Below are 15,314 nucleotides of genomic sequence, written 5' to 3' on the forward strand. Positions count from 1 at the left end.
AGTTTCAGCAACGGCGTTACTCCGCTCGCAACCCTCCACCTCCCCTTACGCCTCCTGTTTTCCATAGGTAAAGAATTCAGGGGAATCCTGTCCGACTCCTGCCTGCGCAGACGACTCCGGCACAATTCCGCGAAGCATTTAAGGACCCTGGCCAGAGACTTCGCCAAACATGCTCTTCTACTATGCTTTTATGTGTCACGGCTTTGCCTGGCTCCTCCTCCTGTCTGTCCTACGTCTGTCTCCTACAGGTGAGCTGGGCGAAGGTGTTTGGAGTTGCAGTAATTACTTCCTGGTTTGGGCCTTTACAGTAAAAGAGTTCTCCAGACGAGGCTGGAGGTCGACCGCCGCTGCTTTGTCTCTCCCGCACCGACTTAGGATTTTGCTTTGCTTATTCATTGCACCTCATATACTGATTGCATACACTTTTATTTTTCCAAGTTTAACTCCACTACTGTCGTTACTTAACCTATTCTGTTCAATTCTATTTCATTTAATAAATCTAATATATTTATCGCTACTCCGCGTGTGCCTTTCCCTATACTCTGTTGCTTGCTCTGAGCCAGGCTTGTAACGTCTTTGTGCAAATTTAGGAATGAAATAAAAAACAAAATAAGAAAAGGCAAACATAGTCTGAGACCTGTATATGTGAACATATTATAACATTTTTGTACAGTATATTATCTGGAAGGTTTATTTTTTACAATAGTAGAAATAGTAAAATATTATTGCATGTAATATGCAATGCATAATAGAGATTTGAATGGAATTTCAGTTTTTATTTGATTTGCTTCAGAGAGAGGGAGAGAAAGAGAGCAGCTAAACAGAGGGAGAAGAGAAATAGAAAGAAAAGAAGAAGTGTTGAGTGTGAAGACACAGACCCATGCAATGCATAAACAATTTTTTCACATGCCTTTTGGTCCTCTTCTATGTGTGACACGATTCTGTCAGGAGTGTCACTCATGTCAAAGACTGTGAATAATGTATGAGCAGACTGAAAGGTGATCAGCCATGTCCAAAGGTGTTGTTATTGTGTGTGTGTGTGTGTGTGTGTGTGTGTGTGTGTGTGTGTGTGTGTGTGTGTGTGTGTGTGCGCACACACGTGTGTGTATGGGCGCACATTTGTGTATGTTGCAGAAGTCTTTGTGTCCTTAGATTTATTCTTACTGTAATTGTGGATACAAATAAAGAAGTAAACTGTGTGTGAGTGTGTACGCACGTACACGCATGTTTGTGTACTGTATGCTGCAGATGTCTTTGTGTCCTTATGTTATGTCCTTATGTAATATTTATTATAATATTTTATACCGGTTTATATTATTAATTGTGGATACAAATAAAGTAAACTGTGTGTGTGTGTGTGTGTGTGTGTGTGTGTGTGTGTGTGTGTGTGTGTGTGCGTGTGCGTCTGTGTGTGTACGTGTGTGTGTGTGTGTGTGTGTGTGTGTGTGTGTGTGTGTGTGTGTGTGTACGCGTGCGCTCATGGATAGCTGAGGGTGGCCAGCTGAGATACCACCATGGCAGCATTATGGGAAAAATTGAAGAAGTACTCCATTCACTTCAATGGATGATGCTAGGCAAGCTAATCTCAGTGGACTGCAACTGCTGTCTTGGTTAATCCTCCTAGCAAAAAAAATGTGCCTGTTCATCCACCAATCCACATACAGTAGACAACATACTTTTGCATCCACCAGTAATGTGACATCTAATTGGCTTTTTAGTGAAAAAGTACATTTAACTAATTTGAATTAATTTACAATGAAATGTTTTCTCATGTGGCGATGGTGAGCCCGACCACTCGGGGGAACATATAGGCTACTGTAGGACCCTTTTTCAGAAAAGGGTTCTATGTTCTCCGTTTCCCCCCAAAATGTTTCCCTCTATGTTCCCCAATCACAATACATACCAGGGCAGATAAGACCCTTTTTCTGAAAATCGGTCTCTCGGGGAGCATGCAAGAAAATGTTCCCCATACAAAGCGGGGAACATATGACCCTTTTTGGAAAAAGCGGGTAACATACAGTAGGACCCTTTTTCAAAAAAAGGGTCCGATGTTCCCCATCCCTATATAAAGTGGGGAACACAGGACCCGGGGAACATAGGTACGCTACCCCCAATGGAAGTTAATGGGGAAAGTCGCTATAGGCTGACACTTTAAACATTTGTTTTAAATTCAGATGGGGTTCATCTTGTTGTTTACTTAACAGTCCAATGCACGATATCAACCTAATTCCCCCTCAATTTGCTGATCTTGATGACATAGGCCTATTTATTTAGTCTACCTACAGTGTAACATTCTATGTTAGCTTCATTAGCTTGCTAACTAACCTCAGCCTCTCATCAGTGTAACATACATAGCCAATTAGAAAAGCACTCAGATAGCTCAAACCTCCGCCAAGCAAAAACATAACCACCTCCTGGATCCAAACATTTAATCGGTTTTTCCGTGGGTCATTTTAGCCCTTCCCTGAAAATGGCCATGGAAAACAGTTCTTACAATGAGTCCACTCGAGATAGTTCTGGTTCACAATTCGTCTGAACTTGCCGTGAACTGAGAACTGCCGTCCTCTGATTTGTACAAGACCGCTTCTTGACAGATTACCTTAGGGGGGCTTGCAGTCGCGTAATTGACAAAAATATTACAGCAAACTGGCTTTATCTTGGATCACACATAATACTCTGAACCAATCATATCAATTATCTGATTGTTTAGCGTAACATAAACAATTATCATTATCTTACATGGAGAAGAACTGTCACTTGTCTTTTCGTTTTAGACCTAAGAAGGTGTAGAGTTGGGTATCGTTTGAATTTGAACGATTCCGATTCCGATTCCTTGTTTCGATTCCGATTCTTGTGAAAGGCAGGGTCAAAAAAGTTTGGATATTTTAAATGAGCTAGCTAACCAACGGTCTATCTGAATGACATTTGTGGGATGGGGGGGACGGGGGAGGTGGGAATGCTGGGAGTGGATGGCGGAGGGGAGGGCTATGTTGCGGCATTGTATTTGGATTGGGCTCGCGGTCCGGGCCTTCTTGGGGTGGTGTTTCTAGAGTGGAAGTCCAATGGTTTTAATGATTTTAGTTACATTACACCAATCCAATGATTTTAACGATTTTAATTACACTACATCGCCTCCCTACGCCTCCCGACCCTGTCAACAGGATGACAGGATGACACGTCCAAAGACATGAAGCATTCTGGACTTTTGCTCTGGGGGCGCTGCTTCCGGGGGGCCTGGGCAGCGGGGCGGATCAGATTGTGTGTCCTGGTCGGGCCGTGGTGTGTGTTCGCGCGGTGTTGTGGTTGGGGTGGGGCTGGCGCGGGCCCCGTTCTCTCTGCTCGCGGATTAGTATCTCCAATTCTAGGGAGTTTTTCCTTGCCCCTGTTACTCATGGGCTCTCTTTGAATGTCTAACACTCTGTTAAGCGCCTTGAGACATGTGTAATGTATTGGCGCTCTATAAGCGACATTAAATTGAAATTGAATTGAATTTACTATACATTTCTCACAGGGCTGTTTTCAACTACAATATAAATCGTCTTCTTGTTGCCTCAGCTCGGTTATGCAAACACCTTCTTCGTTGGTGTTTAGCGGCTTCTTCTTCCGGTTCGCGGACTGGGAATCGATACTAGGAATTGAAATTCAAACTTTTGAACGATTCCGGGAGAATCGGGAACAGTCGATATTGGAAAGCCCTGAACATTCACACCACCACTTACCATCTTATTTCCAAGCCAATAAGAAAAAAAGCAAAATGTCAATGCAGTGGGTGTGAGGGTAAATGTGGACTGAAGTGTGATGAAAAGAAAGACCCCCCCTCCCCCTCCACACACCACTGATTTCAACCTTAGACATGCCATGCAGTGCTGATGCACCATGGTTACGGTGAAACACTGGAGTGGATCAGCAAAAATGCAAATTCTACATTTACGTTCTAAAAGAATTATCACCTTTTAGTGGGACAACATTTGAGCTGACAGTGAGACATCATCCATACCTGGCCATTGATGTAGCCTATATCATAACTAACTCTATACTGCTGTCAACGCAAGCACTTCATCACTTGTCTGTTAGCACAAAAGACTGAACAACACACAGTGAATCTCTATCACCACACCACGATCAGGACAAAGGGCAGCAATAAGACACATGATGAGTAAGGTGAGCCTTAGTAGTCAAGAGCAGATACAAGAAGGATACATTCATGGGGTGGAGTCACGTACAAAGGTGTAAATGTTTATATGAATCTTTTGAAAAACCTGACACCATTGGATTAGCCATCTTCTCCCTATAAAGCAACCCTTCCAAGACACTAGATGATAGCAATATGACAATAATTGCTCTTTCTAATGAGTGGGCTTCTTCACCTGACACATGTCTGTCAGTAGAACACAGTCCATAGGGGTCCATATGGGATTTGGAGACGGGTAATGACAGGTAATATCTAGTATGACCTTTCCTATATTTAGCCCCCGACCATGTCAATAAAACACCCAGCTGCGCTTTCCAGAGGCCAAATGGAAATGTGGTAATTGACAGCAATCTCTTCTTTTCTTTGCAAATGACAAAAAGGCTGACATATTGATTGAATTGATTAGTGTGTGTTTGCACAGACATGTTTACATGTCCAAAACCTATTTTACATGCTTTACATATTATTATTTAAATAAGACATTACTATTTCAAAAGTATTTTTTATATTTTTACTGTATCTAACTGAATTACTTGATTGTTTGATTAATGCCACTCTCGGTTGTAAATATTTGAGAAAATGTATTTATATGTTTATATTTACATAACTAAACTAATACATTTTAATCAATAATAATAATAATAATAATAATAATGGTTGCAATCTGGTCACAGTCTACTCACGGGTGCCGTCAAAACGCTTAGCGATGGCATCCAGGAAGGTGTTCTGTGGGGCAAGAAGCCCTTTCATGATTGGCATCTTTGCAAGTTCCACTTCTTTGACCGCACACTTTACTTCATCGCTTCATTGCTAAGAGAGAGGGAATGGGTTTGCACTTTGCAGTTAGTTCAGTGGGAAAAAGGCACAGTGTCAGAGAGTCCACCTCAGAATTGTATGATCCAAAAGAGCATAGCCGTTTTAGCATAGCTAAATGAACAGAACACTTAATGCCAGTGGGATATATAGCCCAACTTCATATCATACTGCAGGGAACAGCACAGAAGCACTCACACTGTTCAACACAGAGCAGTAAACTCAAACATATCTTATCACCGGGAATAGCATGACTCAAACCAGCATTTCTGGGAGAGGAATAGTTTAGGCCAGTACTCAAGCAGGATTCAGGCCAATGTGTGGAACAGCAGAGTGGAACATAACATGGCACAAAGCTTTTAAAGCATACATGGCCTCCAATAAATCAAAGCAGTAAACTGGTACATTATATCTCAGATCTCAATAAACACAACACAACACAATATAACACAAGTTGATACCTCTGTTCGGCCAGGACTGTTAGATTTTTATTTAACAAGGGAGAATTGTTTCAAAGCAAACACAACATTAAACAAGATATGTCATCCAGAAATGAAATCTATCTAATGTACTAAAACTTCAGTCATATGATTCTTCAGAATAAAAAAAAAATACATATATTTACCTTCAGTCTATAATGTAATTTCTGTTCACTGGAGTTGGCTGTGGTTTCAGCTCCATATCTTCTAGACATCATGGGAGATGGAGGTGAGAGTCTCTCTTTGAAAATGGGCTTCACGTACAAAATAAATGAGCAGCTGTTGCCTTGGACAGTGCTGCACCTCAGCTTTGCAGTCAGGCATGCATGTCAGTCAGTAGAGTTTGGCACCTCTCCTCTCCTGTTCTCTCCTCTCCTCTCCTGTTCTCTCCTCCACACTGCTGGCACTGAGGGAAGGTGTGTGGTCTTCACAGAGCACGCTCAGTTTCCCCACATGGCTTCAGAGGAGATCTCTGTGCTTCCAGTAAGCTGTTGAATATTCATCTCAACTGTCTATGAAGCTCTTTCTCTTTGTCTTTCAATAAGCCCTTTCTTTCAGCTGTTCTTATTCTTGCATTTGCTTGCAGCCATCCTTGATAAATTGCAGGTTCATCTCCACAGTGTCTCCTTCCTGTGAAGCTCCGCAGGGTGAGAGTGAATCAATGTCCTCTGTTCAGATGGATACTTGGTTGTTTAACATGGTCTTCTCTCTGTCTATCAGATGCTGTGCAGTCCCTCTCTACCAATCTCTGACTCCCATTAAGTTCTGTCAGCTCAGTTCAGCCCACCTCTTCTCACCGTCTGCCTCCCTCTCATCCCCTCCCTCCTCTCTCATGATTATCATCTCCTCACCATCACCTCCTCTCTGTGTGCAGGGGGTTGGCTCCTTCAAGAAGCACTTACAATTTCTAGTCCTTTCTCTCAGTGCAATACTGATCCTCCATCTGATTCTCTTATAATTCACATCTGTCCTCTCTCTCTCTCTCTCTCTCTCTCTCACACACACACACACACACACACACAGCCTCTCTCTCTCTCTCTCTCTCTCTCTCTCTCTCTCTCTCTCTCTCTCTCTCATTGGGCCATGTTATAGACATAACTAAATCTAAAATGTTGTCTTTTCCCATTTCATTGTTTACCCCAAGTCCAGCTGTTCACATGTGTAATCAAGGACTCATACACTTGCATGTGCTGGTATAATTATTTTCAGAAAAACAATTGAATGGATAACGATACATAATACACTATATCTGCATAGTTGTGAAAATACCTGAGTACACACACAATATAACTTATATAGTTATACATTCATGAACTTCATGCTTTCACAAAGTGTTCTACCTAAAGAGGGTCTCATGAAAGACTAATTGGTTGCTTGTATGTCAACATCTAATTAGCAGGGGAAATTCATTATGGGTGGCAATCTGAGACTTGTGGTGATGCTGATATATTTGACAAGCAATGTGAGGTAGGCTGCAGTGGAAACATAGAATGTGGTTTTGTATTGACTATTTTGTGAATTGCTAAGAGTGTGCACAATGCCTAAATTATTAATGGTGCATTCTTTGATCCAGTGGCTGAAATTACATGTGTAGCAATACATGCATACATTGTGTACTATATGACAAGCAACGTTTTCAGCTCAGAAATGTTTATTTTACTTGTTTGGTGCGCTTATGGACTTTTTTTTAACATTGATTATAGGCCTATGTCTTAACATGAGGCATGATTTATGTACAAAGATTTACACAAATCTGCCATCTAGTGGCCATAACTTCTTCATACAAGCATTTGGGATGATGCTCATTTCAACAAAAAATTCGACGATAGTGAAACATCATGGTATTTCATTTGATCTGATTCGATTAGTTTAGGCTACATCAGGTCGTTTAATGATCGTCTCCACCATTGTTTAGGATATCATGATAACTGTCACATTACAACCTCATTATTCTTAGTTGGTTGAGTCCAAATTCTAAGTTGCTCCGAGCCAGCTGTAGAGGTGTCATGCGTTCCCTGAAGGATTCCGTCGCTTTCGGTGCTTTCCAGTCGTTTTCCCATGGTCAGTATTCCAGCCGCCTGGTTCCGCGAGCCATGCAGGAGTTGTTGAAGTCGATTTTGAAGGCGACGCTCACCTGTCTTTCGTTTTCCGAGTGTCAAAATTCCAGCAGCTGCGTTACCTGGAAAGCGCACGCCTTGCACTGTGCCGTTACTGTCTCCCCGTCGGCACAGCAACTCGTAGAGGCTACAGGACCGATGCTTTCGCGTGCAGCAACTGGTTGTGCCCTCAGCATCACAGGCCAGGTGCACGAGGAGCGCGAGGAAGAGAAGCATTTGAACTTTCTGTGTGGATGGAGGCAAGTTACACAGTCAGATAGCAGATAGCAGATATTACTTACATGAAGCACACATTTTACAACGTAGCCTAGGCTAAACTGGAACTTTAGCCCTTAATATACAGAAAAATAACATCCACATATTCTGAACATTCAGAAGCCTATAAATAGGCTACATCTAGGCTATGTTAATATATGTTAAATGAATATACTCCATATATTTATTTATAAATATGTTTCAAAATATGAATAGATATGTTTTTTTTGGAAATATATTCGGCATCCATTTTGGACCCCACTGCTTAAATACATTCTTGTGCTACTAAATATGATGTAGCCATATGCAAATATAAGATAGATCCAATGCATTGTTATTTTAGAACCAGTAACAGCAGTACAGTACTTAATCTACTGAGCACTTACTAAGTCCGACTGTCCTACTTTTGCTAAGTCATATTCAACAGATGTTCCAGATGTTAAAATTAAGGTACTTGTGCTTACCTTGTCAGAGGTGACATACATCAGAGTTTCACAGTGTGTTGAAGAAGTCCTCATCCTTGTGACACTTGCTGAATACCTTGTTGATCATTTGTCTAATTCAGACCTGATTTTATACCATCTCAACCCACTCTGAACACATCTGGATGGGTAGGGCCGGGCTTAAGAGGTCGGTGGGCATTGGATGATGACCAACAATCACACACAGTCCAGGCTTCTAAGGGGTTGACCTTTTTGGGCTTGTGTTGCTCACTTGGAAGAATGGTTACAATCTAATTTTCAGTCATTTTTTTAGTCATTAGGGTGATTAGCTGCTCGTGTGTCAGGAAGCCGACTTCATGCGTGGATGTAACCACGGCTACTGTGTACTGGACTCCACCAGCTCTCAGGAGTGGCATTGTTGTGGTGGGACGTCTGCAGCTTGTTAGCAAATGCCGTTGTGCTGAGTGTGTGCGGTGGTCAACATTAATTAAGGGTTTGTGTGTAAACAACTCAATACCCTCAAGGAAACAGAAGGTGACACAACGCCAGGACCATAGAGGACTCCAAATGAAAGCCGGGGTGGGGGGCAAAAGAGCTGCTATTCCTTTAGAATTCAATTAATGATTTACGTAATCAGAGAAATGCACAGAGTGTGTTGGAATTCATCCCTTTTCATCCAGCCTTACATCCACATTTACATTCACCTTACGTTCACCAACATGGTTGCATTCAAATTGACCTGTGAATCCATTTACTGTCACCATACTGTGTTTCTGCATATCAAAGATTAGAATATAATTGGAAAGTCCATTGCCCTGTCAGACTGAGAGGCTACAAGCTCAAGAAACCATTGCCGGTATTTTGACTTAATTACCTGATTAGAGCTCTTCTCAGGTTGGCATTTCTCATAAATTCTTTATTCTATATTTTGAGATACTGATATCTGTAAACTGTAATCATCAAGATTACAATAGTCAAGATTAAAACAAGAAAAGGCTTGAAATAGTTCCCTTTATGTGTGAATCTAGATTATATAGATTAAGGGAACATTTTCCATGATATTCGATTTTTTTTTAAAGATAAACCTGTAATTTGAGTTCACCTGCTTTGATGTCAACGAAATGTACTAGGTGTACTAGGAGGCCAACTATGAGACGACCCCCAAAACAGGAATGGCTTTATAGGTGGTGGCAAATGGTAATTTTTCCATCTTTATCCTTCTGGACTGATTTTTCACTAGTTTTGCATTTGGCTTGGGTCAGTGTTGTATTATTTTTCCACACTGGAAAACGATAAAAGATAAGCTTCATGCCACTCTATTGCAGGTTATAACACAGCAGGTAAATGGCCTCTCGAACACTGCACTGTGTTCTTACCGCAAAGTCAGTAAAACTGCGGATTCCCAAAATGCTTTGCATTTTCCACTGGGAATACGTCACGTTCTCAGTCCTTATACTTTCCATTGCCAGAAAGATTGCTGTGTCTCCCAGTGCAGTCTCAAGAGCATGTAAGAGATTCCAGAAGATGGGCAGTTCCTCTAGGAAAGCTGGACAGGGTGATAGGAGGTCCTTTACCCAGTAGCAGGACCAGTATCTGCTCCTTTGTGCAAGGAGGAAGAGTAGGAGCCCTGCTAGAGTCCTACAAAATGACCTCCATCAGGCCACTGGTGTGAATGTCTCAGACCACACTAAGTTCAGGAGGGTGACCCATGTGCTCACTGGCCAGCACCATGGAACTCAATTGGAATTTGCCATAGCATACAAAATTGGCAGGTCTGCCACTAGCGCCCTGTGCTTTCCACAGATGAGAACATCTGAGCACATGTGACAGACATGACAGGGTCTGGAGATGTTGTGGAGAACGTTATACTGCCTGCAACATCCTTCAGCATGACCGGTTTGGTGGTGGTCAGTAATGGTCTGGAGGTGTACCCTTGGAGGGATGCACAGACCTCTGTGGGCAAGACAACGGCACCCTCACTGCTCTTAGGTATCGGGATGACATTTTCTGATCCTGTACTGGTGCAGTGGGCCTTGGGTTTCTCCTTGTGCACAACGATGGCCGGCCATATGTGGCTAGAGTACTATGCAGGCAGTTCCTTGAGGATGAAGGAACTGATACCATTGACTGTCCCCCCACTTCCCTGACTTAAACCCAGTAGAACACCTCTCGGATATTGTTTTGGTCCATCCAACACCACAGACTGGCGTCCTTTCGTTCCTAACACATTACCCAGTCCATATCAGCATAGATATCCAGCATGATGTTTCAAAGGGTATCTGCTGTGTTTTCAAAGTGTTCCTTTATTTCTTTTGAGCAGTGTATTATTGTATTTTTGCCAGAGCCATGGAATATGAAATGAGTGGGAGGTAAGTTCTAAAAGACACCTTTTTTACTACTGTAAGGCAAAGAAGGTTAGAGGAGTCTAATGACCTACGGACAATCACATGCAGATATGTATGATAGATAGCTTGTTAATCAATGAGATTACTTTTTGGGGCTATAGTTCATAGTACTGGGATGTGTATAGGGTACAGTATACTGTAGATGTGTCGTCGAATGATAAGTCAAGGCAGATAACAGAAGATCTCTCTGAGGGTGTGTTGCAGTAGATGTGTTCACTAGACATACTGTATTAGACATATTCACATTAGTCTGATGCATCAGATGAGAGATTGACTCAAAGCAAGCAGATTCCACTCTTCAGAGGACTTTTTTATCTATAGAGAGTGTGGCCACTAGAGGGCACAATTGATCTAAACAAGAGCTCCAGTGTCAACATTCTCCAGTTTCAGGACTGTAGGACATGCCATTACTGGGTACCATTCATATCATTCATGAGATGGCGATGCAAGTGTAGTCTGTAGCTGTTCTGGCCTACATACAGGCTTTCTACAGCCAGTGTGTTGGATCACATCGTCAAAATAGTGAAAACCTCCTAAAGGGGAGCATCACACTGATTTTGATGGAAAGTAACAGATCTAGTCCTAAATATGATACAAAAATGAAAATGAAATGAAAACTGGAAAATTAACAGTTTTTGGATGAACTTAACTGAAAACGGGAGCTTAATGGGAACATAGGCCTAACTGAAACCTTTCCGGAGAGGAAAGGTAATTTTCTGTTTTAGATATCTGGTTAATAACGGTATTTATAGTTCCAATTAACCTTTGTTTTAATATTATTCAAAAGTCCATAGGCTTAGAAAGTCACCTGCCCACACAATGTTCCCCAGACCCCTTTTAGTATGAATTTAGTCAGATTTTATTCATCAGTATCTCCCCTGTATAATAGGCTAGAACTAGATGATAAAAAGGATGCTCATATCCAATACTGCCTGCCCTTTTCACGTATGTAACAATTACTGAAACATTTTGTGAAATACAGTAGCAGAGGCTAACCGAGACACTGTACAATATCTAAAGGTCTGTCATGCAGTTGGTCGCACCGCACACAGGTTAGACTATGACAGGGCTTAAAGCAAGGACATTTTCTCTGCCTGATGTTAGGCTATCATTTTTTAAGATCTAATATTATATAGGCCAACTTGCCTACTTTCAAATCTTGCCTCACTCCTGAATTCAAGCACAGTGATTTTGACAATTAGCCTTAATATTGAATATGCTTTAATTGAAGTTTTAAGGCTGAAAAAAGTCTACAGTATTGTGCCACTGGCCATAAATCAATTTGTGGATACTGTCATTTTTAAAATAATGTTATTAACCGTTCTAACCCGTTCTTATTAAATGTTCTTACCGGTTACCGTTTAAAGGAGAGGCCTTGGAACACTGGAGCAGGAACAAAAAAAATAATGTTCTAGTTCACAACAAACCCAAATGAAAATCATTCTGTTTTCAGTCTATTGCTTTTATATTTAAATATGTTAATATGTGTGATCAAAAATATACAGTATTAGCGTAATGTATGTGATAAAAACTCTTGTATAAAAACTCTTTATACCTGACTTTTGAACAACTGCACACACACACACACACACACACACACACACACACTGAAAACCAAAAAAAGGAGAAAACACTTGTTCCAGTTGAATACTCCCAAATGTTTTTTAATTACAAAAGAGACTATGTCTCCACCTGGACCAGAGACAGACTGACGGTTTGAACATCATCATCACACACATCACAGACATTTTGAGAACATCAACCAAACCCGCCGATACCCTGCTCCTCAAACAGACCGCCAGGGACATTCACCTTTAGGCCTGCATAATGGTCACATCATGGTGGAAGTCCACTGATGTAAAAACACCCCCTAAAGTAGGTTACCTGGTAGCAGCAGCTTCAACCAGCCTGCTCGAGTGTTCCACACATAAAGAAGGGCTTGACCAATGCCATGACCGTGCTCAACACCTTTTTGGAGGCCTTTCCAGAGCCTTCTAGAAGTGCCACTCCTGTTACGCCCACAGTACTTCAGTCAGTCAGTTCCCCTGTCATTTACCCATCTGCGAGGAAACACCAAATAACAGACAGGTCTCCTGACAGCATTTGCTTCACGTGAATTTATATAAAATAATTGGAATATTAATATATCTAAGGACAATAATAGTAATAATTAAAATAATCATATTAATCATTATTAGCAGAGCATTTGTAAAGGAGAGTTCCAATAGAGTAGTGTCCATGTACAAGTCTATTTGATATCACTTATTGGTCAAGGGAGATTGGTGGTCAGTAAGTTCCTGTTGTTGATACTATGGCTGAGTTTGTTTGTGATGGACAGCAGAACTGGAGCGGCGCTCTCCTTAAAATATACATCCCAAACTGTGTTTGTCTCCCAGTCCTGATGCATAATTAATAGCAGTTGGAGTTCCAGTTTGTAAAGACATCTTTAAGATTTTATCTGAGCACTGACAACAATATATCTCTTTCTCTCATATCCACTCCTACTCTCTCTTATTTAGAAACATGCGCACACACACGCGTACATACACACACGTGTGCATGCACGCATGCACGCACGCACGTTCACACACACTCAAACACACACTCAAACACACACGCACACACACAGACACACACACACACACACACACCCACACACACACACACACACACACACACACACACACACACACACACACACGCACACACACACACACACACACACCTTTTATAGAGCCCCATAAGCCTACTGCAGAGGGGTAAAATTGTTTAAGTGAAATTAAAAACACATTTTAAAAAAGAGGCAAAAATGACAGATAGGTGAGCTAACACCACTCTCCACTAAAACTCCACCACAGGGCCATCCAGTGAGGCTACACTGCACTCACAGTTGCCTCCCTGCGGATTCTTTCCTAGACCCAGAGTTTCAATATGTGTGCCAAAGTTTGCGTTGGTGAGAAGTGTGTTCCTGACTAAGCGCAGTCAGATTTGAGCAAAGTGTCTCAGCATCTCTGTCCTCTCCAAAATTTATTTTGTGCAATAGAGGTTGGAGAGAGACAGAGAGAGAGTGAAAGAGAGAGAGAGAGAGAGAGAGAGAGAGAGAGAGAGAGAGAGAGAGAGAGAAGGTTCACATGTCCCACCGGAGTTGCACTCAAGAGTCAAAATGGCTGCCTCCTCCACAGCCCAGGAGTGAGATGAGACACTGCAGATGACACGGAGGCAGGAGGGGAGATGCTTTAAAGTAAACAAGGGGGAAGAGAACTCACTTCTTCAAGAGAGCTGGACCAAGAAGAGAGGGAGGGGGAGATGGAAAGTACAGGGGGAAAGCAATCAAAGAAAGAGGGGTAGGAAAAAACGCCTCCTGTTCCTGTTAGTCTCCGCTCACGTGTGAGAATGTGAGTGTGTGCGCCTCCGTGTGTGTGTGTGTGTGTGTCTGTGTGTACATCTGTGTGCACATATTAATGTGTGTCTGCATACAGTATATGGTTGTAAATGCGTGAGTATGTCAGTGTGTACTCACACACTTTGTGTGTGTGTGTGTGTGTGTACACTGTGTGTGCATACTGTATATGTATGTGTACTGTATGTGTGTCTACATACAGTATAGGTGTGCATATGTGTATGTATGTATATATCTGTGTGTGTGTACAGTATGTGAGAGAGGGAGAGGAGAGAGAGAGAGAGTGTGTGTGTGTGTGTGTGTGTGTGTGTGTGTGTGTTTATCTATGTGGATGTGTGCGGTGTAGTTCAGAGCGCTGGGGAGTGGTCGTAATCCGGGGTCTCGCTCTCAGGGATGGTGTGCAGAGAGGCGAGGCGCGGCAGGTGCAGGGCGTGGGGCGATGGCGGAGGAGGGGGCAGCGGAGAGGGCAGCGGGGAGACTGGCGAGGAGGCGGCGGCGCCAGCAGGGGCAGCGGGTGAGGCTGTGCCCGCCGCTCCGTTCTTCACCAGGCCGCAGGACTGGGCAGCACAGTGGATCTGTCTGAGCGTGTCCACCGCCTCACTCTTGGCATGCTTCAGCAGGTCAGCCTGACCCTGAGGGAGAGAGAGAGGGAGGGAGAGAGAGGGGGAGAGAAAAAGAGAGAGAGAGAGAGAGAGAGAGAGAGAGAGAGAGATAGAAGATAGAAGGAGAAAAAAAGAGGGGAAAGGGGAAAGAGGATGAAGAAACGGGAAGGTGTAAATTAGATCATTCTCAAACTCCAGCCCCTGCCTGTTCTCAGAGACACTGAAGGGGCATGACATCAATTAGCGTCAGGCATGGCCTTTGGAGAGGAGGAGCTGTTTGTGTTCCAGGGATGTGGCCACCCTTCATGGGGACATTTTCTTGTGTTCACATAACCACATGGCACAGCTGACACAGGCACCATCCAGTCATCATCTATACACCATGATACCTGTGTAACTGAGAGGGGAAAATGCCAAAGGAATATATTTGTAGGCTGTTTATTCACTGAATTGTGGTGTCAGTTTCCGAGTGCATACAGTCAACCCTAGTCTTGAAGGTAGAGGACAGTCATTCTCTGGAAAACCAGAATGGTTAGATAAATAAATGAACTTTTAACTGAACTTTTCAACAGAAAAACATTAGAAACGGTCATGACATTGGATGTAGG

The 15,314-nt window shown here is 42.5% G+C and overlaps 2 protein-coding genes across 3 annotated transcripts in view; both read right to left on the reverse strand.

The window, feature by feature from the left end:
- kcnh4a (potassium voltage-gated channel, subfamily H (eag-related), member 4a) overlaps positions 1 to 4,951 on the reverse strand; it is a 27,291-nt gene extending 22,340 nt beyond the window's left edge. The window contains exon 1 of the mRNA XM_062531009.1: positions 4,876 to 4,951. Within this exon, the coding sequence (XP_062386993.1) occupies positions 4,876 to 4,951 (76 nt within the window). The remainder of the gene's footprint in view (positions 1 to 4,875) is intronic.
- Positions 4,952 to 12,338: 7,387 nt separating this feature from the next.
- plcl5 (phospholipase C like 5) overlaps positions 12,339 to 15,314 on the reverse strand; it is a 74,524-nt gene continuing 71,548 nt past the window's right edge. Inside the window, exons 6-7 of one of the 2 annotated variants that reach the window (XR_009938691.1) lie at positions 13,238 to 14,736; positions 12,339 to 13,202 (exon numbers count right to left, since the gene is read on the reverse strand). Coding sequence is in view for 1 of the 2 variants with exons in the window: in XM_062533001.1 (XP_062388985.1) it covers positions 14,452 to 14,736 (285 nt within the window). In the remaining variant the exon portion in view is untranslated. Of the gene's footprint in view, positions 14,737 to 15,314 lie in introns of both variants that reach the window. The other variant, XM_062533001.1, reaches the window with a different exon arrangement.

The sequence above is a fragment of the Sardina pilchardus genome, chromosome 3 (genome assembly GCF_963854185.1).
Source record: "Sardina pilchardus chromosome 3, fSarPil1.1, whole genome shotgun sequence".
In the NCBI taxonomy this organism is placed as follows: domain Eukaryota; kingdom Metazoa; phylum Chordata; class Actinopteri; order Clupeiformes; family Clupeidae; genus Sardina; species Sardina pilchardus.